Source organism: Engystomops pustulosus, chromosome 7 (genome assembly GCF_040894005.1).
Source record: "Engystomops pustulosus chromosome 7, aEngPut4.maternal, whole genome shotgun sequence".
NCBI lineage: Eukaryota > Metazoa > Chordata > Amphibia > Anura > Leptodactylidae > Engystomops > Engystomops pustulosus.
In genome coordinates this window covers 6,091,505-6,118,582 of record NC_092417.1, presented here as the reverse complement: position 1 = coordinate 6,118,582, position 27,078 = coordinate 6,091,505, and the positions used below count along the sequence as shown (strand labels likewise).

The 27,078-nt window shown below is 47.6% G+C and overlaps 1 protein-coding gene across 1 annotated transcript; it reads left to right on the top strand.

Annotated features, from left to right (window-relative positions):
- LMNA (lamin A/C) lies at positions 1-25,976 on the top strand. Its single transcript, XM_072114534.1, has 12 exons — positions 1-442; positions 12,423-12,579; positions 12,668-12,793; positions 13,127-13,297; positions 16,294-16,419; positions 16,508-16,728; positions 19,850-20,063; positions 20,243-20,350; positions 21,176-21,295; positions 21,367-21,462; positions 21,550-21,798; positions 24,515-25,976. Exons 1-12 carry the CDS (start codon positions 96-98, stop codon positions 24,542-24,544), a joined length of 1,965 nt encoding a protein of 654 aa, XP_071970635.1. The 5' UTR covers positions 1-95; the 3' UTR covers positions 24,545-25,976.
- Positions 25,977-27,078: the final 1,102 nt, after the last annotated feature.

Here is a 27,078-nt window from a genome sequence, read left to right as displayed (position 1 = left end):
CAGACGTTCGGAGGGAGACAGTCAGAGAGCGAGCCGGGAGAGCGCAGCACACATCTTCATACTCTCTCCCTCGTTCTGCTGCAGACCAAGCTACGATGGAAACGCCAGGGACCCGGAGGACCAACCGGGGTCATTCCTCCACTCCGCTGTCCCCCACTCGCATCACCCGCCTGCAGGAGAAGGAAGACCTGCAGGAGCTCAATGACCGGCTCGCCGTCTACATCGACAAGGTGCGCTCCCTGGAGTCGGAGAACGCGGGGCTGCGGCTGAGGATCACCGAGTCGGAGGAGGTGGTGAGCCGCGAGGCGTCCAGCATCAAGTCCGCCTATGAGACCGAGCTGGCCGATGCTCGCAAGACCCTGGATTCTGTGGCCAAGGAGAGGGCTCGACTCCAGCTGGAACTGAGCAAGATCCGGGAGGAGCACAACGAGCTGAAGGCACGGTAAGGATCCCCCGGGGCATATAGTGGGTACATACACTGAGGTGCTATGGTGGGGGTGTAATATCGGGAAGACACGTGCTAAGGCATCTATATGGGACATATACAGGACATATAGACTAGTGCGATTATTGGGTTTATGCCACCAACGCTCGTCCTTAGAAATATGAATGGACCTTACATCCGGGATATTTAGATTTGAGTCTTCTCATGCACGTGGGGGCTCTTGTACTACTCCGGACTTTCACTTTTTTCCCGGAGATGATTGTCAGGGAATGATTCCATAAAATGTCTGTCCTCTCCTGACTCCCCCTCTCGGCCATCTCTGCCCGTGGCTGTGCCACCCATTTATATCTTTTGCGACAGACAGAAATAATCGTACTAAGAAGATTTTTTTTTTACTGACTCATAAAGGCGCCATAGGTGGAGATATAATACCAGCTGTATCCAGTATTTCCCTAATATTATTTCTCCCCCTCCCGGAGCCATTCTGGATCTGTTCGCCTGCTACAAGTCTCCGTTTTTATCTGTTCTATTTTTGGACTCTCTTCCAATTTAGCTTCTGTTACCCAACCCCCCCTTACGAGGAGTTTTATTTGGCTTGGAAGCGCAGAGTATTTAAGGATTTCTATGCAGAGTGTATTGGGCTCCAGAATATTTATCAGAATTTTGGGGACATCAGTGACTGGCAGCTGCTTCCTTTGCAGCTGTCATCACTTGTTAAGCCTATTGTGCCCGCCTGCCCTGGCATGGGCATCCTGCTGGCTTAGCCCTTGCCGGGCAGTCGATGATGATGCTGCTCTTGTGTGTCGTGTTCTCGTGTGGCGTCTGGACTTCATATGGGCACACCCTGTACACCGCCCGCCAATGGCAGCGAATGTCCTCTGCTTACTGTGTGAAGGTTTTTGGGTGAGTCCTTATATGGCACCGCCAAGCCGCTTATTCCTTCCAAATCCAGGGAAAAGATGATGTCCTGCCAATATCCCAAATTCTGTTTCTCATTTTCTAAATGATTCCCTTGCAGTTCACAAAAAGCCTTTTTTCCGTAATTATAATCCCCCCCCCCCGGTCTTTTCTGCCATACAATTACGTAAATATGTGGTACGGGGGCTGGTGGGGGATTTTTCCGCAATAGTCGAAATTTCCATACATTAGTAATTAGGTATATAGGGATGTCTGTGTTCTGAAAAACATGGTATTATACCCAATGTTACATGAGGCGTAAAGAAAAGTCGCCAATGCTGAATCGAAATTTTCAGGAAATGGGGAACTGGTGATTATCATCTCGTCTAATAACTGTGTAGTAACGAGGTGAATAGGGAGGATCACAGGGGAAGAAGTGACTCAGTGCCGACCTGTACGACAAATCGTGTGTAATGAGCCCTGCCTATAGGAGGCGCCGCACGGAGCTATATTGGGAAGCATCGCACGTCATGAATCCTGCAATCATAAAACATGGACGTGCACGTAATTATTTTTACAGGTTTTTGATGTGACATTGGAGTTAAAATCTGAATATTTTTATATATACATTAAAAGCTTTATCCTCTCATAAAAAGAGAAATGTTAGCAGCTCCCGATATTACCCTGTATTAATAAACTCGGTAAATTACTGTGAAATTGCTGCATCTCTGAGGTAAAATCTTGAACGTAATGGTTGGTAACCCATAAATTAATAATTTTATATGCACTAGGGAGTTGGGTAAGAGTATGAAGGGACCACGTGGCTTGTTACGAGCGTTCCTCCTGAGTACACACGTGGAAAACAAAATGGCCGTCATACTACGTTTTGAGATGAACTTAACCAAGGTGGGTGGATATTACCTCATGGATGCCTTGGGTAATACATGTGTTGGAAGCGATATGTGAAAATAAGCCCATTCATAACTCTGTGACATGTCTGAGGCATCCCCCATCTGAGGTCATTTTCGGCTCTCGTGTAGCTCAGTCACATACCACCATGTTGTCTACCTGCAGGGAACGCTAATTCTTTGGATTTACCTCAGAAAATCTACACAAACTCGATTTCTCGTCCAGAATTTAAATTGTCAGAGTTTATTTTTAGAGATGTCACATTATGACAGGATTAATGTCATGGGTGAGTGTTTAGGTGATCCTTGTTTATGGCGGGTCCTTGCCCTACACATTCCTTCAGTGGATCGCGCACAGCAGTCGCCTCAGGGTGATTTATGAGGTAAATGTCTTCGGCATCTGTCACCTTTATTCTGTGAGGAGAGTTTTTCTCGCTTTTTAGGCCCACGCCCTCCACTAATATTTTACCTGTTATTTCCATGACAAACCATATAGGCCAGGACCTGCCAGCTCATAAAATAGTAATTTGCGGCTGGTATCTTGCACAACGTGCACCAGTGCCGCCTCATACTGGGGAAGATGAATGTCACACACCTTGGCACCACCTCGTGTGCTCTGCCACGCCCGGGCCTTAATCTCAATTAATTGTGCATGAAGGGGATAAACCGCCATTGTGCTGCCAAACCCCTGGGAAGAACTAGTCAAAACAGAAGGTTTCACTGTCTGGGCTGCAGTACAGAGGATTTCAGATGAGGACTTTCATTTTTTTTTTTTTACTATGGGACACAGTAAAAAGAAGCGAAAGATCCAGCAGCACAGAGTGTTTAAGGAAAGATGTGTGTACATTTGCTAACAGACTATTGGAAACAACTAGGCCCTCATCATCATCATCATCATCATCAGGAGAAAATTATTCCAAACTAAGCCAGATTATTTCCTGAATGCACTGTCCTTATTTGACAGGATATGATAGATTATGGAGCATAGCCCCACAGCAGTGCAGAGTATTTAAGAAGATGATACGGACATCATTTCTGCAGACTAGAGATGGTACAATGCTAGGTCCACATGACTGACCAGCATCTTCCGACATCCCACGAGCTGCTGGAATCCTCTCCGTCGTCAGACGTCAGAGCGAGTGTCTGAAATTCCACATGTGGTCCGCACTGCTACTCCCCTGCCGGCGCTCCCATAACCTTGATAAAAGTCTCTTTGTCCACACACACCAGTAGACTGGTAGATAGTCTGCAGATATGGGCACTAGGACTGGCAGCTTGCCCATTAACCACTCCCGATAACCATACAAAAGAGCTGGTGACTGGCATCGCCAACCAGGGTGGTTTTTGTGGAAAGGTCACTATTCTGATGGGACACGGCACAATGCTGATTTACTTAATAAAACTTTTTGCAGATGTTGACCTGGAGGGGACTTGAACCCAGGATCCTAGCGCTTCAAGGCTGTAGTTCTAACCACTGAGCCACCATGCTGCCCATAAACTAGAAACTAATGGCCATAACAGAGGAAGGGTCTCAAAATTAATGGACACAATAGAGGCCAGCTGAATGGGCGCCTTAACCCACATTAAAATGCCTAATTTGGCAGGGAGAATTGAGAAGCAGTGACCCTCTGATAAACTTCCCAAAAGTAAGACGTCTGGTGGTGACTGGTTAATAATAGTAATGAAGTTGTTGGTTGCACATAGCAATATCTTTCCGAAATCCACAAATGAGCTTAGCTGCTTTCATTTTCTAACCTTCTTCCTAGTTTATTTTGTTGCATTGGGAAATCCTTCCCTTTTCTCATTCATTTTAAGTGACCGTTAAAGGTTTGCGCGGTAGAAATCCCTTTTATTTGTGGACCGCTCCCAGGGGTACAAGGATCACTTGCTTATCTCTTCTTTACTTACTCGAAATTCCAGACATTTCTTTGCAAAGTGAAAGTCGTCACGAGTAAAATCTCTGATGGGGCAGGTTTAGTAATAAAGTGCCATAGCTGGGGGGGTGTGCTTGAGGCACCTGTACGGGTCACATACAGACGGACGTCCCCATCCTGTTCCTCCTGTGATATCGGTGATGCCGCCTGGCAGACTTGTTTGTTTATGATTTCGAGGTCTGTGATTGGCTGCCATGGTGGATCGCTGCCAACCTCACGTTCATGGCGTCCGTCCAGTGTTTACCAGGACACTCTGTGCCGTGTTGTGTCTGCCCGGCGTCGTCCCATTCATAGTTTTTCGTATCAAAGATGTTGGTTTGGGTTTTATGAAAACTACGTAACCTGTTTGGGATTATTTCTGTAGTGATTTTAGGCACCTGTGCCCCCAATTTATGGCGTAGTAAAGGCGCCATTGTTGAGCGTCATGGCGGCTTATCGCTTGCTTCTTGTTCCTACTTCCTTCTATCTTGTGGTCATATTGTCCTGCTGATAACACAGAAAACCGGAACCCCTCCACAGACTCCTCCATGCCTCTGCAAATAATAACATGCAATTGTTTCCTGAATTGTACCCGGAGCCCTCAGGGACCACCGACCTTAACATTCCTGCAGTGAAGAGGTTAATAGTAACCAGTCGGGCTACATCATGTCACATTTACTGACATTACTTCCCCCCCCCCCTACACCTCAAGTAGCTGCTGCAGACGCTTGTACAAGGAATTCCTTGTCCCGTTGCGGCGCTGCCTCGGCATGCCTCATAAGACGTTTCGTCACCGTCTCACCTGACCAATGGTTACACACAACCCCCCCCCCAGATCCGTGTCCTCTCTATAAACATGCTGTGTAAGCGATTTTCATTCCTGGGGCATAATCATGTGAGAAAACGGAGATGTTGTCAAAAAAAAAATAAAAATGAAAAAATAAAACCGAAGAATAAATTAACGTTAAATGTTTTAAAAAAAAAAAAAGTACAAATAACTACTAGAAACTGGAGGCTACGACCTCCAATGAGGCTACCACTACAAGGTTGACTAGGGTGATAGCTAGGACACGGACTACAAGAATAATAATAAAAAAAACGTAAAAATTTTAAATAATTTTTTAGTTCCAGTCCGTTTCCTAATTCCGAACCCCTCCCATAACGATCTCCTTGTCTCGAAAACCCTGACTAACAAAGAACAGCTTGTGCGCAGACAATTCGGCCTCAGAAATAATTTTCCTTTCTTCTAGCCTGTAAAACACGGCCGCCCCGAGCAGCGGAGGATGATGGGATACAAGTTTCCACTGTGGTTAGGATTGTATGATTTTGTCATGACTCGCGGCCAGAGAATATCTCTTCTACTTCTGTGTTTGTGGTTTGTAAATCAGGAAATATTTATATATTTTTTGTAATTTCTAGAAGTTCTTTGTTCTATAACGCATCCCAGAGGCGTTGTCGGTATGTTGTATGTTCCCTGTTAGTCGGGTTTCTCTTGCAGCTGCTCGGGACGCCTCGTCTGGATGCTGAGCAGTTGTCTGGAGAGGTGACAGCCGCCAGCCAGGGATAGAGACCCTCACTGATGTAATGACGTTGTGGGGTGGGGTGGGGGGGGACACCTCAGCTGTTACCCACAGTCCTATGTGTTTATATAGGTGGTAAACAGAGCCGGATGGTTTGTATAACACCAGAGGAGGAACATCATGCTATGACTGAAATCCAAAGAGCCCATGTTTTTATAGATTTATTTATTTTTAAAAATTTTTAGAACTTATTTTTCTATTAGTAATTATACAGACAAGCACCAGAGGAGGCGGAGAGTAAAAATGTGTCGATGGTTATTGTGAAGTGTTCCATTAAGAAGATATCATTCACAGTTGTCCTCCAGGATGCGGCTGTTAACGCTTGCACTTACTAAGCATTGTAAGGATAAATTATATCCGGGTCCTGTTCCCGAATAGAGGAGACTTCCTTCCTATATCAGTCTAAAAATAACCCCATGATCTTGTAAAGGAGTCCTCTTTAAATCCATAACCGGAAAGCGCGCTCCTGGATACTTGTATTCTGCTTCCCTTAGGGACCGCTATGGGCCTGGGGGTATTGCTGTCCCCATGGCGGTTCCAACTGAAGATGTGATATATATTGTAGGTTTCTGATCCTGTTATTCGCTACCTATGTAACGCTAATGGGAAATTCAGATTTTTTTTTAAAATGTGATTTGCCATTTGTTCTAGTGCGTTTGACTGTGTTGCTGCTGCACTAGCATTACACCATGTGACTGCCATATAAAATCTCACTACTCCTGACCAGGAGGAGAGGGATCAGTCTGAGTTTTATATATATATTGGCACAATGTTCAGATTTGTGTGCTGACATTTTGGTTTTCAGTGAACGCCCCCTCATATATTTCTACTTGTTGTATTCTGCCTTATGTTATTGGCCTAACTGCGAGCCCCATGGCAGTTCCTACAATAATGCAGTAATGCTAAACTTAAAGGGTTATTCCCATTTCAGCAAATTGTTATTGTTGGAACTTTCTGTATCAATTCCTCATGGTTTTCTAGATCTCTGCTTGCTGTCATTCTATAGAAAGCTTCTGTGTCTACTACCAGGTGCACGGCTTGTTATAACACCCACATCTGATTATTCTCTGTGATATAACAAGCCGTGCACCTGTGTGATATATAACAAGCCGTGCACCTGTGTGATATATAACGAGCCGTGCACCTGTGTGATATATAACGAGCCGTGCACCTGTGTGATATATAACGAGCCGCGCACCTGTGCGATATATAACGAGCCGCGCACCTGTGCGAAATATAACGAGCCGCGCACCTGTGCGAAATATAACGAGCCGCGCACCTGTGTGATATATAACGAGCCGCGCACCAGTGTGATATATAACGAGCCGCGCACCAGTGTGATATATAATGAGCCGCGCACCAGTGTGATATATAACGAGCCGCGCACCTGTGTGATATATAACGAGCCGCGCACCAGTGTGATATATAATGAGCCGCGCACCTGTGTGATATATAACGAGCCGCGCACCTGTGTGATATATAACGAGCCGTGCACCTGTGTGATATATAACGAGCTGTGCACCTGTGTGACCATGGTCAGATTTCTGTCCACTGGAAGTAGACGCAGAAGCTTTCTATAGAAGGACAGCAAGCAGAGATCTAGAAAACTATCAGGAATTGATACAGAAAGTATATTGGAAAGTTGTATAACTTTTTATTATACAAACAATAACATTAATTTGCTGAAATGGGAATAACCCTTCAATGTAGCTCTGTGATTCTAGTCGTGTGATCCTTGTTGCAGGTAGGTTATGGGATCTTTTTTAGGTGATTTTATGGTCACATTTAAAGGAAACCTACCACTTGTAGTGGCAGGTTTCTGATGGAAATACCGGGCACCAGCTCAGGGTGAGCTGGTGCTGGAGCTTATTTTAGTTAGTGTTTTAAACCGCGGTATCGCGGTTTAAAACACTTTTTAAACGTTATAGCCGGCGCAGGCAGGTACGCGCTCGGCGCTTACCGTGCGCGCGGCTACATAGGAAGTGAATGAGAGCCGCGCGCACGGTAAGCGCCGAGCGCGTACCTGCTTGCGCCGGCTATAACGTTTAAAAAGTGTTTTAAACCGCGATACCGCGGTTTAAAACACTAACTAAAATAAGCTCCGGCACCAGCTCACCCTGAGCTCACCCTGAGCTGGTGCCCGGTATTTCCATCGGAAACCTGCCACTACAAGTGGTAGGTTTCCTTTAAGTCTCACCACTTTATCTATTTAACAATGAATGTAAACTTGAGGTTGACTTAAAGTTTTTAGTGGGGGCGCTGGTATCCTGGGAACTGGGTAAGGGGGGAAGCATTAGCTGTAACTATGTATGATCCATTTATGATAGAACTGAAATTACGGGTACAATAAGTACTGGCAGTGTTTCGGCAGACTTAGCGGAGTTAAGTTGATGTATTCTGGGAATCGCTTCTTTAGCAGTAGCTCCTATCAGCCGCGCCATATGACTGTGGTCAGCTGTACTCCTGTGCTGCCCCGATAAATACGGGGAGGCGGACTACCCGGAGATGTGTAATGTCATTCATTGTTGGTCCTTGAGTATTACGTGGAAATTTTCTATGTAGCATTTATGACTCTGTTTAGTAGAAGAAGTATGTAAAATATGTGTATTGCATGTAGTGACATTCCTCGCGGTAGTCGCTGCATCGCACCTTTCTTGGGCTGGTGGTGTGAGAGCGGGCGGGATACTGTACTGAAGCTCACCAGACGGCTTATCCTCTGATCAGGCCCCGTGTACAGTAGGACCTTGCACAGGGAGACTATTGAGAAACTGGGTGCGGTGCTATTGTATCAACACGTCCCAGACGAGTCTCCTGCCAAAAATCTCCATAGTTTAATACAGGACAATGATGACAGACGCCCCTCTGGTTCCATTCAGCAAAACCACATGTGGCGTAGATGAAGCACATCCAGCAACCAGAGCACCTCAAATATACTACTGCCATGAGCGTGCACCTCAAATATACTGCCATGAGCGCGCACCTCAAATATCCTACCATGAGCGCGCACCTCAAATATCCTACCATGAGCGCGCACCTCAAATATCCTACCATGAGCGCGCACCTCAAATATCCTACCATGAGCGCGCACCTCAAATATCCTACCATGAGCGCGCACCTCAAATATCCTACCATGAGCGCGCACCTCAAATATCCTACCATGAGCGCGCACCTCAAATATCCTACCATGAGCGAGCACCTCAAATATCCTACCATGAGCGCGCACCTCAAATATCCTACCATGAGCGCGCACCTCAAATATCCTACCATGAGCGCGCACCTCAAATATCCTACCTTGAGCGCGCACCTCAAATATCCTACCGTGAGCGCGCACCTCAAATATCCTACCGTGAGCGCGCACCTCAAATATCCTACCGTGAGCGCGCACCTCAAATATCCTACCGTGAGCGCGCACCTCAAATATCCTACCGTGAGCGCGCACCTCAAATATCCTACCGTGAGCGCGCACCTCAAATATCCTACCGTGAGCGCGCACCTGTATACACCTCATGTGTCTATGGGGGCCGCCGCTGTCTGATTTATGGGGGTGCTGCGGGCATTGACATGGGGTCATGTCAGAGCGTGGCCTGTGGTGTTATTGATGGAAGTCAGAAAGCTTGGCGTGTCTTCCTGATGTCATTTCTTAAATATAGTATGTTCTCCATGTGTAGTGTGCCTTTAAGCCTCTTGTTACTATTTAGTGATAAATATGTGACGCATTCGATGGTATCATGTACCCCCCCTATCCCCCATATTCTCTGTCTGACACCCGTGTTACACCCGTCACAGCCAAGTGGTCATTGCTTAGATCCCGGGACCGAGCCAAAGTCCACGCTTGTTTCTATGGAAATAGAAACACAAACTGCCCCCCCCTCCTCTTCCTCCTCGCGAGTTTCCATATTGGTGACGGATCCTGGAGTGATGACTCACGGGATGCGGCGCTGCAAGGATACGGCTGCGTCTCAAGTGTCTGTGAGAACCTCAACATTAACCCTACCACTGCCGGGCTACTCCCATTCTGGCAGAAGTATGACAGTTACATCTTAAATTCCAGCGTACTGTACCCAGCTTTCCCAAAACCCTGAATGGCAAATGTCTGCTAATATAGCCATATTTTCGAAAGTTCGGGAGGTATTCCGGAGCTGAAGAAAGCTGGGCCCCTGGGACGCATGAGCTGGGCCCCTGGGACGCATGGGATCGGCCTCTGATGAGTGGGTGAAGCTTATAATTGAATTATGGCGCCTGCTCTGGGGATGTTTTATTTTTTCATAAAACTAATTGTATTCGCCATAATTATATCGGATCTGTCCACGACCTCGTTGCGATGGGAGACGGGGTCTGTGTACATGGATATTCTCCAGATAAAAGAGGCGGACACGTTTGACAATATGGGCCCCTGAAAAATGTCGTGACTCATTTATTACTCCACATCCTGCAGTATTGGGGGTTCCCCTGAGGTGCCGGGCGGAAATCTGGCAGGTAGGTAAATGTAATATTGGCAGACGTACAGTAAGGAAGACGAGCGGAGCAGGCGGCGGCAGCAACGTGGCAGCTTGTACTCGACATGTCAGCCCTTCCTGGCCGGGAGTGTAATCTCCGAATAATGTGCCAAATGTGTACACCCTGCGACTGCCGAGCCTAGCGTAGAGCGAGGTCCTATCTAATAATGGGCGACCGCTGAGGTATGAGGCACCGCGCCGCTCAAAGATGTCTGCAATGTAATGGCAGGTGGTGACCTCCCTCAGGTTCCTCAATGTATATCTGAGTACAGTGACTTCTCTGAGGTAAAATTCTGCTGTCCTGAGGTATGAGGCACCGCGCACCTCAAACATGTCTACAAAGTAATGGCAGGTGATGTATATCCGAGTACAGTGACTTCTCTGAGGTAAAATTCTGCCGTCCTGAGGTATGTGGCACCGCCGCTCAAAGATGTCTGCAATGTAATGGCAGGTGATGTATGTATGAGTACAGTGACTTCTCTGAGGTAAAATTCGGCCGTCCTGAGGTATGAGGCACCGCGCACCTCAAACATGTCTACAAAGTAATGGCAGGTGATGTATATCCGAGTACAGTGACTTCTCTGAGGTAAAATTCTGCCGTCCTGAGGTATGTGGCACCGCCGCTCAAAGATGTCTGCAATGTAATGGCAGGTGATGTATGTATGAGTACAGTGACTTCTCTGAGGTAAAATTTGGCCGTCCTGAGGTATGAGGCGCTGCACACCTCAAACATGTCTACAAAGTAATGATGGCAGGGAGTGACCTCTGTGATTATATGGAGTACAGTGACATCTCTGAGGTAAAATACTTGTACGCGAGGTACTTTACATCTCCATCATAAGATATTGCCTGATATACGGTGTTGGGGACACATTTGAGGTATGAGGTACTACGCCCCTAGATACTGTCATGTTTAATATACTGAGGCCTGTGAGGGGCCTCATTCAAATACAGTTTGCAGGTAGTGATTCCTTTCACTAGACTAATATATATATATATATATTACGACCACACCCTCTGACAAGTCTCGGCCTCCCCCCACTTGCTCTGCATTTCCAGCGCCCTCAGGCGACATTGTCAGTTTATGTTACTTTTACCTGAGACTTGGGCGTTCCCCTGCTGTAAAATAAAGAATGGTGGGCGGATTACCCTGGGGGGGGGGGGGGGGGGGGGTTGCAGGGCGCTCACTGAAAATATAAAATAAATCCACACGCTGAAAAAGTAGGCGCGGTCCCGCCTTGGCTTCACGTTACCACATCTACCACGAGAGCTTGTAATTAAAAGCAACGAGGTAAAATAAGGCTCAAATTAACAAAAATGTAATAAAAAATGTAAAATTTAAAATCTTTTTTTGTAAATCTCGGCCCCCGGCGGTGCTTACGTTGGTGCCCCCCCCCCCCTCCCTGGGAGCGTCCTGTATAAACCCTGCGCTCAGCTCTCATTAAGTAACTGGAAACTTGGAGCGATTCCCCTCCCTGGAAGCGGCTCCTGGAGCTCCGCCATGAAACACATTACTGGAATCAGGTTTTTTTTTTTTTTTTTACATTAAAGCTAAAAATATCAGGAATGTTGTGCGAAGACGCGGTCCGGACACCGGGATTTTATACAATATCTTCTAAAATGCGTGGCCCGGGGTCTAAGTTTACAGTGGGTTTTGTTTTGCTTATACATATGGTTTGATGTGCAGCTGCTGCTGTATAACGGTTGATGGGAAAGCTGGGTGAGGACCAATATGGCCGCCATCACAGCCATATTAAAATTATCATTATTCACATCAAAACCTAAACGCATTTGTAATCAGGGGGTGAGGGCAACCAATATGGCCGCCTATCCGGGGAGCCCAATATGCTATAACAGGTTCTGCTCCATCTGTTTCCAAGCAGCTGTGGCATTTACAGAACCAATCAGGTCGCGTGTAGCAGCTGCTGCCTCGATTGTGTTATGGCCGCCCGCACTGAGGAATCCTGGGAAATGGGCGAGCCCTGATCAAACAAATCCAGAGTCCCACTTATCATTTTGGGCCGCCCCCCCAGCCGATAACGAGACAATTTACTAACGGACTAGTCACCGATAAGGACTGTGGAAAAGATGGAGGTGACCTTCTGAGGGTCCTAGAACTGAAGGTTTAAGAAGAACACACAATATGTCTGACCTGACGCCATCTTGTATATTTTACTTTCCAGAAACAAGAAGAAGGAGGCGGATCTGCTGGCGGCTCAGGCTCGGCTGAAGGACTTGGAGGCTCTTCTGAACTCTAAAGATGCCGCTCTGTCCACCTCTCTCGGGGAGAAGAGGAACATGGAGGCAGAACTACGGGAACTCAAAGGTCAACTCGCCAAGGTGAGAAATGATGGCCCCCGGCGGGCGCTGGATTGTCATACGTCTCGTCTACTCGGGTCACAACTTCATTCTGTCGTTCCTTCCGCAGTTGGAGGGGAGTCTTGCCGATGCCAAGAAGCAGCTCCAGGATGAGATGCTGCGCCGCGTGGACGCCGAAAACCGTAACCAGACCTTGAGAGAAGAGCAAGAGTTCCAGAAGAACATCTACAGTGAGGTAGGTACACGACTATCCGCCACCTACAGTTTCACACTGTTATACTGTACAAGACTAAATGCATCCGACTCGTGCAGCCTATTCATTTAGTGTTAGACACAAGCGTCCGAGTGCAAACACCAGATACCATGTATGTCAAAAATACAGCAGAAATAAATTAATGACATAAAACACATTTACTGACATCGAACTTTGCCTGAAATAATCATTTCTTACACTATTTTAAGAGGTTTAAAAGAGTCTTATTTAAAATGCGGAAAATACAGGAATAGAAGTTGTACCTTCATCTTGTACCATATAGAGAGCTGAATCTTATACGTTTACTTTTTTCAGGAATTGCGAGAGACCAAGAGGCGCCATGAAACGCGCCTGGTGGAGATCGACAGCGGCCGTCAGCGTGAGTTTGAAAGCAAGTTGGCTGATGCCCTGCAGGATCTACGTGCCCAACATGACGGACAGATCTCCCTGTACAAAGAGGAGCTGGAGAAGACCTACAATGCCAAGGTACAATGGGGAGAGCTGGATATTACTGTCCTTTGTGTACAGGAATATAACTACTATAATACTGCCCCCTATGTACTAGAATATAACTACTATAATACTGCCCCCTATGTACAGGAATATAACTACTATAATACTGCCCCCTATGTACAGGAATATAACTACTATAATACTACCCCCTATGTACAAGAATATAACTACTATAATACTGCCCCCTATGTACAAGAATATAACTACTATAATACTGCCCCTATGTACAAGAATATAACTACTATAATACTGCCCCCTATGTACAAGAATATAACTACTATAATACTGCTCCCTATGTACAAGAATATAACTACTATAATACTGCCCCCTATGTACAAGAATATAACTACTATAATAACGCCCCCAATGTACAAGAATATAACTACTATAATACTGCCCCCTATGTACAGGAATATAACTACTATAATACTGCCCCCTATGTACAGGAATATAACTACTATAATACTGTCCCCTATGTACAGGAATATAACTACTATAATACTGCCCCCTATGTACAGGAATATAACTACTATAATACTACCCCCTATGTACAAGAATATAACTACTATAATAACGCCCCCAATGTACAAGAATATAACTACTATAATACTGCTCCCTATGTACAGGAATATAACTACTATAATACTGCTCCCTATGTACAAGAATATAACTACTATAATACTGCCCCCTATGTACAAGAATATAACTACTATAATACTGCCCCCTATGTACAAGAATATAACTACTATAATACTGCCCCCTATGTACAGGAATATAACTACTATAATACTGCCCCCTATGTACAGGAATATAACTACTTTAATACTGCCCCCTATGTACAGGAATATACCTACTATAATACTGCCCCCTATGTACAGGAATATAACTACTGTAATACTGCCCCCTATGTACAAGAATATAACTACTATAATACTGCCCCCTATGTACAAGAATATAACTAGTATAATACTGCCCCCTATGTACTAGAATATAACTACTATAATACTGCTCCCTATGTACAAGAATATAACTACTAGAATACTGCTCCCTATGTACAAGAATATAACTACTATAATACTGCTCCCTATGTACAAGAATATAACTACTATAATACTGCCCCCTATGTACAAGAATATAACTACTATAATACTGCCCCCTATGTACAAGAATATAACTACTATAATACTGCCCCCTATGTACAAGAATATAACTACTATAATACTGCTCCCTATGTACTAGAATATAACTACTATAATACTGCCCCCTATGTACAAGAATATAACTACTATAATACTGCCCCCTATGTACAAGAATATAACTATTATAATACTGCCTCCTATGTACAAGAATATAACTACTATAATACTGCTCCCTATGTACAAGAATATAACTACTATAATACTGCTCCCTATGTACAAGAATATAACTACTATAATACTGCTCCCTATGTACAAGAATATAACTACTATAATACTGCTCCCTATGTACAAGAATATAACTACTATAATACTGCCCCCTATGTACAAGAATATAACTAGTATAATACTGCCCCCTATGTACTAGAATATAACTACTATAATACTGCCCCCTATGTACTAGAATATAACTACTATAATACTGCTCCCTATGTACAAGAATATAACTACTATAATACTGCTCCCTATGTACAAGAATATAACTACTATAATACTGCCCCCTATGTACAAGAATATAACTAGTATAATACTGCCCCCTATGTACTAGAATATAACTACTATAATACTGCCCCCTATGTACTAGAATATAACTACTATAATACTGCTCCCTATGTACAAGAATATAACTACTATAATACTGCCCCTATGTACAAGAATATAACTACTATAATACTGCCCCCTATGTACAGGAATATAACTACTATAATACTGCCCCCTATGTACAAGAATATAACTACTATAATACTGCTCCCTATGTACAGGAATATAACTACTATAATACTGCTCCCTATGTACAAGAATATAACTACTATAATACTGCCCCTATGTACAAGTATATAACTACTATAATACTGCCCCCTATGTACAAGAATATAACTACTATAATACTGCCCCCTGTGTACAGGAATATAACTACTATAATACTGCCCTCTATGTACAAGAATATAACTACTATAATACTGCTCCCTATGTACAGGAATATAACTACTATAATACTGCCCCTTATGTACAAGAATATAACTGCTATAATACTGCCCCCTATGTACAGGAATATAACTACTATAATACTGCCCCCTATGTACAAGAATATAACTACTATAATACTGCCCCCTATGTACAGGAATATAACTACTATAATACTGCCCCCTATGTACAGGAATATAACTACTATAATACTGCCCCTATGTACAAGAATATAACTACTATAATACTGCCCCCTATGTACAAGAATATAACTAATATAATACTGCCCCCTATGTACAAGAATATAGCTACTATAATACTGCTCCCTATGTACAAGAATATAACTACTATAATACTGCCCCCTATGTACAAGAATATAACTACTATAATACTGCCCCCTATGTACAAGAATATAACTACTATAATACTGCCCCCTATGTACAGGAATATAACTACTATAATACTGCCCCCTATGTACAGGAATATAACTACTATAATACTGCCCCCTATGTACAAGAATATAACTACTATAATACTGCCCCCTATGTACAGGAATATAACTACTATAATACTGCCCCCTATGTACAGGGATATAACTACTATAATACTGCTCCCTATGTACAAGAATATAACTACTATAATACTGCCCCCTATGTACAAGAATATAACTACTATAATACTGCCTCCTATGTACAGGAATATAACTACTATAATACTGCCCCTATGTACAAGAATATAACTACTATAATACTGCCCCCTGTTGGCAGTGATTTGCAGGTGGTAATACTATAATCTTGTATCTGTGCACAGCTGGAAAATGCCAAGTTGTCTGCAGAGCGTAACAGTACGATGGTCGGGGAGGCTCACGAGGAGATTCAGCAGAGCAGGATCCGGATAGACAGCCTGAGCGCTCAGCTCAGTCAGCTGCAGAAGCAGGTAAGCAGGGTCATTCCGGTGCACAGTATGGCGGTAGTAGCAGATAATACAATGATGGCTGACATCTGTAATCTTTGTTTTATTGCAGCTTTCTGCTAAGGAGGCGAAGCTTCGAGACCTGGAGGATGCTCTGACCCGGGAGAGAGATACCAGCAGGCGCATGCTGGCCGAGAAGGACCGGGAGATGGCGGAGATGAGGGCTCGTATGCAGCAGCAGCTGGATGAGTACCAGGAGCTGCTGGACATCAAGCTGGCCCTGGACATGGAGATCCAAGCCTACCGCAAGCTCCTGGAGGGAGAAGAGGAGAGGTGGGTGACTGTGGCTGGAGATAGGTTGTCGTCGTCTAACAATGGAGAGGGACAAAAGGAGAAAATAAATCCAGAAAATCACATTTTGATTTTTAAAGAATTTATTTGTAAATTATGGTGGAAAATAAGTATTTGGTCAATAACAAAAGTTCCTCTCATTACTTTGTTATATCCTTTGTTGGCAATGACAGAGGTTAGACGTTTTCTGTAAGTCTTAGCAAGGTCATTGGGTCCCCGTGTGGTTCTGGGGTTTCTGCAGGTCACTAGGTCCTCGTGTGGTTCTGGGATTTCTGCAGGTCACTAGGTCCCTGTGTGGTTCTGGGGTTTCTGCAGGTCACTAGGTCCCCGTGTGGTTCTGGGATTTCTGCAGGTCACTAGGTCCCCGTGTGGTTCTGGGATTTCTGCAGGTCACTAGGTCCCCGTGTGGTTTCTGCAGGTCACTAGGTCCCCGTGTGGTTCTGGGATTTCTGCAGGTCACTAGGTCCCTGTGTGGTTCTGGGGTTTCTGCAGGTCACTAGGTCCCCGTGTGGTTCTGGGATTTCTGCAGGTCACTAGGTCCCCGTGTGGTTCTGGGGTTTCTGCAGGTCACTAGGTCCCGTGTGGTTCTGGGATTTCTGCAGGTCACTAGGTCCCCGTGTGGTTCTGGGATTTCTGCAGGTCACTAGGTCCCCGTGTGGTTCTGGGGTTTCTGCAGGTCACTAGGTCCCCGTGTGGTTCTGGGATTTCTGCAGGTCACTAGGTCCCCGTGTGGTTCTGGGGTTTCTGCAGGTCACTAGGTCCCCGTGTGGTTCTGGGATTTCTGCAGGTCACTAGGTCCCCGTGTGGTTCTGGGATTTCTGCAGGTCACTAGGTCCCCGTGTGGTTTCTGCAGGTCACTAGGTCCCCGTGTGGTTCTGGGATTTCTGCAGGTCACTAGGTCCCTGTGTGGTTCTGGGGTTTCTGCAGGTCACTAGGTTCCCGTGTGGTTCTGGGATTTCTGCAGGTCACTAGGTCCCCGTGTGGTTCTGGGATTTCTGCAGGTCACTAGGTCCCCGTGTGGTTCTGGGGTTTCTGCAGGTCACTAGGTCCCGTGTGGTTCTGGGATTTCTGCAGGTCACTAGGTCCCCGTGTGGTTCTGGGATTTCTGCAGGTCACTAGGTCCCCGTGTGGTTCTGGGGTTTCTGCAGGTCACTAGGTCCCCGTGTGGTTCTGGGATTTCTGCAGGTCACTAGGTCCCCGTGTGGTTCTGGGGTTTCTGCAGGTCACTAGGTCCCCGTGTGGTTCTGGGATTTCTGCAGGTCACTAGGTCCCCGTGTGGTTCTGGGATTTCTGCAGGTCACTAGGTCCCTGTGTGGTTCTGGGGTTTCTGCAGGTCACTAGGTCCCTGTGTGGTTCTGGGATTTCTGCAGGTCACTAGGTCCCCGTGTGGTTCTGGGATTTCTGCAGGTCACTAGGTCCCCGTGTGGTTCTTCCGTGTGGTTCTGGGATTTCTGCAGGTCACTAGGTCCCCGTGTGGTTCTGGGATTTCTGCAGGTCACTAGGTCCCCGTGTGGTTCTGAGATTTCGGCAGGTCACTAGGTCCCCGTGTGGTTCTGAGATTTCGGCAGGTCACTAGGTCCCCGTGTGGTTCTGAGATTTCTGCAGGTCACTAGGTTCCTGTGTGGTTCTGGGGTTTCTGCAGGTCACTAGGTCCCTGTGTGGTTCTGGGGTTTCTGCAGGTCACTAGGTCCCCGTGTGGTTCTGGGGTTTCTGCAGGTCACTAGGTCCCTGTGTGGTTCTGGGGTTTCTGCAGGTCACTAGGTCCCCGTGTGGTTCTGGGGTTTCTGCAGGTCACTAGGTCACTGTGTGGTTCTGAGATTTCTGCAGGTCACTAGGTCCCCGTGTGGTTCTGAGATTTCTGCAGGTCACTAGGTCACTGTGTGGTTCTGGGATTTCTGCAGGTCACTAGGTCCCCGTGTGGTTCTGGGATTTCTGCAGGTCACTAGGTCCCCGTGTGGTTCTGGGATTTCTGCAGGTCACTAGGTCACTGTGTGGTTCTGGGATTTCTGCAGGTCACTAGGTCCCGTGTGGTTCTGGGATTTCTGCAGGTCACTAGGTCCCCGTGTGGTTCTGGGATTTCTGCAGGCCACTAGGTCCCCGTGTGGTTCTGGGATTTCTGCAGGTCACTGGGTCCCCGTGTGGTTCTGGGATTTCTGCAGGTCACTAGGTCCCCGTGTGGTTCTGGGGTTTCTGCAGGTCACTAGGTCCCCGTGTGGTTCTGGGATTTCTGCAGGTCACTAGGTCACTGTGTGGTTCTGGGATTTCTGCAGGTCACTAGGTCCCGTGTGGTTCTGGGATTTCTGCAGGTCACTAGGTCCCCGTGTGGTTCTGGGATTTCTGCAGGCCACTAGGTCCCCGTGTGGTTCTGGGATTTCTGCAGGTCACTGGGTCCCCGTGTGGTCTGGGATTTCTGCAGGTCACTAGGTTCCCGTGTGGTTCTGGGGTTTCTGCAGGTCACTAGGTCCCGTGTGGTTCTGGGATTTCTGCAGGTCACTAGGTCCCCGTGTGGTTCTGGGATTTCTGCAGGCCACTAGGTCCCCGTGTGGTTCTGGGATTTCTGCAGGTCACTGGGTCCCCGTGTGGTCTGGGATTTCTGCAGGTCACTAGGTCCCCGTGTGGTTCTGGGATTTCTGCAGGTCACTAGGTTCCCGTGTGGTTCTGAGATTTCTGCAGGTCACTAGGTCACTGTGTGGTTCTGGGATTTCTGCAGGTCACTAGTTTTTGTGGTTATATTGGACCCACGGGGTGAGATCTTGTGTGGAGCCCCTGATGGAGGGAGATATCTGGGTCTATAAAATGATAAAACCCATAAACAGATTGTCATAATTGTACTGAGCCACAGAACATGGTTATCAGTGAGCGCTGCACAGGCCACTGAAAAAATACTACATCCCATGAAAAACAAGCCCTCACTCAGATACGACTATGAAAAATAAAAAGTTGTTATGGACCTAGAAAGGTGGGGCGAAAAGTGCTTGTCATGGAAACCCAAATAGTTTCAGTCTCAACTCCTCTGTAGCTGTGGCTAGGGTGGGGCGATGGTCGTGTCGGCTGCCCAGGGGTAGAATCTCCATGGAATGACTGAGACGTCTCCTTCCCTTAGGCTTCGGTTATCGCCCAGTCCTACGGGGCAGAAGAGGGTGTCCCGTACAGGACATTCTGGGGCGCACGTCTCCTCTACATCCAAGAAGAGGAAGCTGGAAGGGGAAAGCCGGGTGACCAGCTACAACCAGCACGCCCGCACCAGCGGCAAGGTGGCCGTGGAGGAGGTCGATCTGGAGGGGAAATTTGTTCGTCTGAAGAACAAGTCCAACGAGGTGAGTAGAGGTCCGGCCCAGTCCACCGGATCTCACACACTTATCCATGTGGCCGGAGCGTAACCAGCTCACCTACGGGCACCCAGTGACACCTTGGTCTGCGGCCTCACCCATAACATGTGGCCAGGGTGCTGTAGAAAGCGAGTTGTGACATTTTGATCACGTTGTTCTCATCACAGGATCAGTCGCTGGGGAACTGGCAGATAAAGCGTCAGATCGGAGAAGATAAACCCATCATCTACCGCTTCCCCCCCAGAGCTACGCTGAAGGCTGGCCAGACGCTGACGGTGAGACTACTGCTGGTGCACGCAGCATCCGTACCCCCCCTGCTGGAGGAAGGGGGTTATATCACTATAAGACTTGCTGCCCCCTGCTGGAGGAAGGGGGTTATATCACTATAAGACTTGCTGCCCCCTGCTGGTGCACGCAGCATCCGCCCCCCCCTGCTGGAGGAAGGGGGTTATATCACTATAAGACTTGCTGCCCCCTGCTGGAGGAAGGGGGTTATATCACTATAAGACTTGCTGCCCCCTGCTGGTGCACGCAGCATCCGCACCCCCCTGCTGGAGGAAGGGGGTTATAACACTATAAGACTTGCTGCCCCCTGCTGGAGGAAGGGGGTTATATCACTATAAGACTTGCTGCCCCCTGCTGGTGCACGTAGCATCCTCCCCCCCCCCCCCCCCTGCTGGAGGAAGGGGGTTATATCACTATAAGACTTGCTGCCCCCTGCTGGAGGAAGGGGGTTATATCACTATAAGACTTGCTGCCCCCTGCTGGAGGAAGGGGGTTATATCACTATAAGACTTGCTGCCCCCTGCTGGTGCACGCAGCATCCGCACCCCCCTGCTGGAGGAAGGGGGTTATATCACTATAAGACTTGCTGCCCCCTGCTGGAGGAAGGGGGTTATATCACTATAAGACTTGCTGCCCCCTGCTGGTGCACGTAGCATCCATCCCCCCCCCCCCCCTGCTGGAGGAAGGGGGTTATATCACTATAAGACTTGCTGCCCCCTGCTGGAGGAAGGGGGGTTACATCATTATAAGACTTGCTGCCCCCTGCTGGTGGATGATGTAAGATCGGGCTCATTACATTCTTTCTTTCCTCTCAGGTCTGGGCTTCGGGAGCCGGTGTCCCTCACAACCCTCCCACTGATTTTGTCTTGAAGTCCCACAACTCCTGGGGGACCGGGGACAGTATCCGCACTGCACTGCTGACCTCCAGCAATGAGGTAAGTACATGGAAGGTGGGGGAGGGCTGGGGAGTGTCATGGGGGTGTACTGATTGTCTCCTTCTCTGTAGGAAGTCGCCATGCGTAAGCTCGTCCGGGCAGTAGTGAACGATGAAGATGATGAGGATGATGAGGATGGCGAGCACCACCACCACCACCATCATCATGTAAGTAGAGCATGTCCAAAACACCCCATCATATCAGTATCTCCTCCCACTACTAAGCATTAAACCTCATCCTCCTTATCACCCCAGGATGGGCAGAACTCCGGAGACCCCAGCGAGTACAACCTGCGCTCCCGCAACATCACCTGCACTACCTGCGGACAGCCAGCGGACAAGGGCTTAGGGGGTGCCCAGAGCGCCGGCACATCCTCTTCCTCCAGCTCTTACACTACCGTCACCCGTACTTACCGCAGTACCGGAGGAGCCAGTGGGGGCAGTGCTCTAGGGGAGAGCCTGACACCCCGATCCTTCATTGTGGGGAACAACCAACGTGCCAAGGTGAGACGCACCCCAATGTACACTAGTAGGATCGTGTCAGTCCATGAAATGCACCGTATGTGAGCCATACCTACCGGACACTGTGTGGGGTCCCCGACTCCCAACTTTATATATGTCTATAGTAATCTATAGCATCTATACTCGTCTATAGTAATCTACAGCATCTATACTCATCTATAGTAATCTACAGCATCTATACTCATCTATAGTAATCTATAGCATCTATACTCATCTATAGTAATCTACAGCATCTATACTCGTCTATAGTAATCTACAGCATCTATACTCATCTATAGTAATCTACAGCATCTATACTCATCTATAGTAATCTACAGCATCTATACTCATCTATAGTAATCTACAGCATCTATACTCGTCTATAGTAATCTATAGCATCTATACTCGTCTATAGTAATCTATAGCATCTATACTCATCTATAGTAATCTATAGCATCTATACTCATCTATAGTAATCTATAGCATCTATACTCATCTATAGTAATCTACAGCATCTATACTCATCTATAGTAATCTACAGCATCTATACTCATCTATAGTAATCTATAGCATCTATACTCATCTATAGTAATCTATAGCATCTATACTCATCTATAGTAATCTACAGCATCTATACTCATCTATAGTAATCTATAGCATCTATACTCATCTATAGTAATCTATAGCATCTATACTCATCTATAGTAATCTATAGCATCTATACTCATCTATAGTAATCTATAGCATCTATACTCATCTATAGTAATCTACAGCATCTATACTCATCTATAGTAATCTACAGCATCTATACTCATCTATAGTAATCTATAGCATCTATACTCATCTATAGTAATCTATAGCATCTATACTCATCTATAGTAATCTATAGCATCTATACTCATCTATAGTAATCTATAGCATCTATACTCATCTATAGTAATCTATAGCATCTATACTCATCTATAGTAATCTATAGCATCTATACTCATCTATAGTAATCTATAGCATCTATACTCATCTATAGTAATCTATAGCATCTATACTCATCTATACTCATCTAGTCTTCTGCATGACTTCATACATCCTCATCTATAGTCCTTAATATAATATCTAGTACTTCTCTGCTCTCCCAGCGTAGTCCTCCTCTGCCCTCCCCGACCCCACGTAGTCCTCCTCTGCCCTCCCCGACCCCACGTAGTCCTCCTCTGCCCTCCCCGACCCCACGTAGTCCTCCTCTGCCCTCCCCGACCCCACGTAGTCCTCCTCTGCCCTCCCCGACCCCACGTAGTCCTCCTCTGCCCTCCCCGACCCCACGTAGTCCTCCTCTGCCCTCCCCGACCCCACGTAGTCCTCCTCCTCTGCCCTCCCCGACCCCACGTAGTCCTCCTCCTCTGCCCTCCCCGACCCCACGTAGTCCTCCTCCTCTGCCCTCCCCGACCCCACGTAGTCCTCCTCCTCTGCCCTCCCCGACCCCACGTAGTCCTCCTCCTCTGCCCTCCCCGACCCCACGTAGTCCTCCTCCTCTGCCCTCCCCGACCCCACGTAGTCCTCCTCCTCTGCCCTCCCCGACCCCACGTAGTCCTCCTCCTCTGCCCTCCCCGACCCCACGTAGTCCTCCTCCTCTGCCCTCCCCGACCCCACGTAGTCCTCCTCCTCTGCCCTCCCCGACCCCACGTAGTCCTCCTCCTCTGCCCTCCCCGACCCCACGTAGTCCTCCTCCTCTGCCCTCCCCGACCCCACGTAGTCCTCCTCCTCTGCCCTCCCCGACCCCACGTAGTCCTCCTCCTCTGCCCTCCCCGACCCCACGTAGTCCTCCTCCTCTGCCCTCCCCGACCCCACGTAGTCCTCCTCCTCTGCCCTCCCCGACCCCACGTAGTCCTCCTCCTCTGCCCTCCCCGACCCCACGTAGTCCTCCTCCTCTGCCCTCCCCGACCCCACGTAGTCCTCCTCCTCTGCCCTCCCCGACCCCACGTAGTCCTCCTCCTCTGCCCTCCCCGACCCCACGTAGTCCTCCTCCTCTGCCCTCCCCGACCCCACGTAGTCCTCCTCCTCTGCCCTCCCCGACCCCACGTAGTCCTCCTCCTCTGCCCTCCCCGACCCCACGTAGTCCTCCTCCTCTGCCCTCCCCGACCCCACGTAGTCCTCCTCCTCTGCCCTCCCCGACCCCACGTAGTCCTCCTCCTCTGCCCTCCCCGACCCCACGTAGTCCTCCTCCTCTGCCCTCCCCGACCCCACGTAGTCCTCCTCCTCTGCCCTCCCCGACCCCACGTAGTCCTCCTCCTCTGCCCTCCCCGACCCCACGTAGTCCTCCTCCTCTGCCCTCCCCGACCCCACGTAGTCCTCCTCCTCTGCCCTCCCCGACCCCACGTAGTCCTCCTCCTCTGCCCTCCCCGACCCCACGTAGTCCTCCTCCTCTGCCCTCCCCGACCCCACGTAGTCCTCCTCCACTGCCCTCCCCGACCCCACGTAGTCCTCCTCCACTGCCCTCCCCGACCCCACGTAGTCCTCCTCCACTGCCCTCCCCGACACCCCACGTAGTCGTCCTCCTCTGTGCTCCCCCCGACCCCACGTAGTCCTCCTCTGCCCTCCCCGACACCCCACGTAGTCGTCCTCCTCTGTGCTTCCCCCCAGTCCCCTACACTGACCCAAATTCTTCAGAAGCATTATGATCCAAAATTGTCAGCCTTGCACATTCTTACCATGTCCTGTCTGCACACAGGTGTCCCCGGAGGGCTGCGGTATTATGTAAGGAAGCCACCAGGCCAGTGTTCACACTGAGAAGTCAGTGAAACTTGTGTTTCTTTTCCTGTGGGATTTTTTTTTGTTTTTTTCCACATGAGGTATTTTATACAGAAGGAGATTTTTTTTTTTTTTTCTGAAGGCAGCCATTTTTTATTTTTAATTTTTCCATAATGAAACCAAAGCTACAGACGGCCCATGGGGTCACACCAGCAGCCGACCCCTGCTGAAGCTCCTCCCAAAGCAACGCAACGGTTCCAGATGTCAAAGTGATCCAAGAAAATGATCCGCTCACTACTCATATTTATTTATGAGTAAGAAAACTAAATGCACAATATGGAGTTTACACAGAGAGCAGGCGCCATGATGGCGGCTCCCGCTCCATATAGCGACAAACCAAAGAGAAGCTCTTACGCAGAGCCCTGTTTACAAGTCCGTATATCTCCCCATAATAAGGAGCCGTGAGCCTCAGGAACCACTACACGCCAGTTTTCATAAGTTCTCACGCCCCTTGTCATCCGTTAACATTTTTCCCTGGTGGCGGCCATTTTGTTGTAGCCCTACCGGAGACGTTTGAACTCTGTATACCGTAATATGGGTAGCTAAAATTAAAAAGTAGGAGGGGTCTATTTTTTGCGCCAAATATCAGAATATAGGATATTTAGTTTCGGCCTCGGGGGTGAGGTTCACACAATGCAGAGTAACACTAGACTTTATACGTATTTTTTTTTAAATTCTAATTATTGGGGCCCTAACTCAGGGGTCATCATCAGGGGCCACATCTTTGGATTCATTGGGTAGAGAGTATAGCAGAGGGTCTCTCTCCGCCATCTTGCTTTCTATACGGCTTATATTCCATAGTTATCCACGTACCCGCGCATGCTGCTCTATCTATATATATTGTACGCTCGGTTTGTAATTTCGGGGCGGCACTGAAGTATTTTTGTATTTAGGCCAAATTATTATTTTTTTTGTAAAAGAAAAAAAAAAAAGCCTTTTTTAAAGGGACACCAGGACATATTAAGCTCCGCCTCTGGGTGGGAGGAGTTTCTTTAAAACTGGCCATTTTGTAATCCGCTTTACCTGAAGCCTCTAGCGCCCCACGGTGGTGGCGGTTATATATAGCGCCTGTCCCGGAGGGTGAAATACATTTTATATATATATATAATGGTATAAGAAGAGTTCTCCCTGCAGCGGGGATCAGATCATGGAGTCCTGTAAGTAATTCTGTAGGAGAGGGGAGTCCGGGTTACACGTTGGCCTAGGATTCGGGGAGTGGTCGGCTTATCCAGTGTAGACCAATCACTGGGTAGAACGTCGTGGAGGGTGTTGTTCAAGTGCCTTAAAGGAGTCCCCCGAAGCTTTTGAAGTGCCTTCCCCCCCCCCCTGTTCCCTGCCTTAAATTTCCTTGCAATTTTTGAAATAAAAGCCAATGATCCAGATGTTTTTGTGTCCTGTTTCTTTAGCTGTTTCTAGCTGCTCTATTGACCACTAGGCGGCGACGCTCTATTCACCATATACACAAGCGATTGTAGGGTAACTCCGGATTGTCACATGTGATTCCTCCCGTATAACGCTGCCCAGACTCGCACCTTCCTCTATTTAGACATTTACTGCTCTGGAGTCCAAAATATTACTCAACTGGGCAGAGACTTACCTCCCGTCTTTGCCCTAGAGGTAAGTCAGATACATGCTGTCCGTGGTTCCTGTGAACTAACTTGGCAGAAAATCCAATGAGATTCCAACATGTAAATCCAGTGCACATACAGGAGCGGCATAGTGACTGCACGGAGTGTGTAATAAGTAGTAGAAACCAGCAGTTACATGACGTGTATAGTCTGTGTGAGCACTAAGGGTTAGCAGCTTCCCTGCTGTGTAGATAGTGACCGCAGAGCAGATGCAGTGGGAGGGGGCTGCAGAGAAGTCTATAAGGCGCATGCATCACTAGGCAGGGATTGTGCGTCTGGTCACATGTATCTTAGTTGTTGATACGTCTGGTATTTGAGGAAGTTGTAAAAAATGGTGTTGTTGCTGTAACAACCACCAGAGGGCAGTGTAGCAAAGGATAAACTTATTAGATGGTCTGATTCTGATGTAATTAATGGTATGTGGGGGATACTAGTCCCAGCCTGCAGAACCAAGTACCAGAAAGTCTCAAGGTTTCCTAATAGCAATGTCTCTGAAGGTGATTGTGCGGTGAGGAGTGTGCTATCCTGCTGACTGTCCTCAGCATAGTATGATACATGGGGCCACCAGGGGGCGCTGCTGCTCTGCTCCCTCCTAGATGTTACTATTCTGATGACCTCCAGGGGGCGCTGCTGCTCTGCTCCCTCCTAGATGTTACTATTCTGATGACCACCAGGGGGCGCTGCTGCTCTGCTCCCTCCTAGAGGATGTTACTATTCTGATGACCACCAGGGGGCGCTGCTGCTCTGCTCCCTCCTAGACGTTACTATTCTGATGACCACCAGGGGGCGCTGCTGCTCTGCTGCCTCCTAGATGTTATTATTCTGATGACCACCAGGGGGCGCTGCTGCTCTGCTC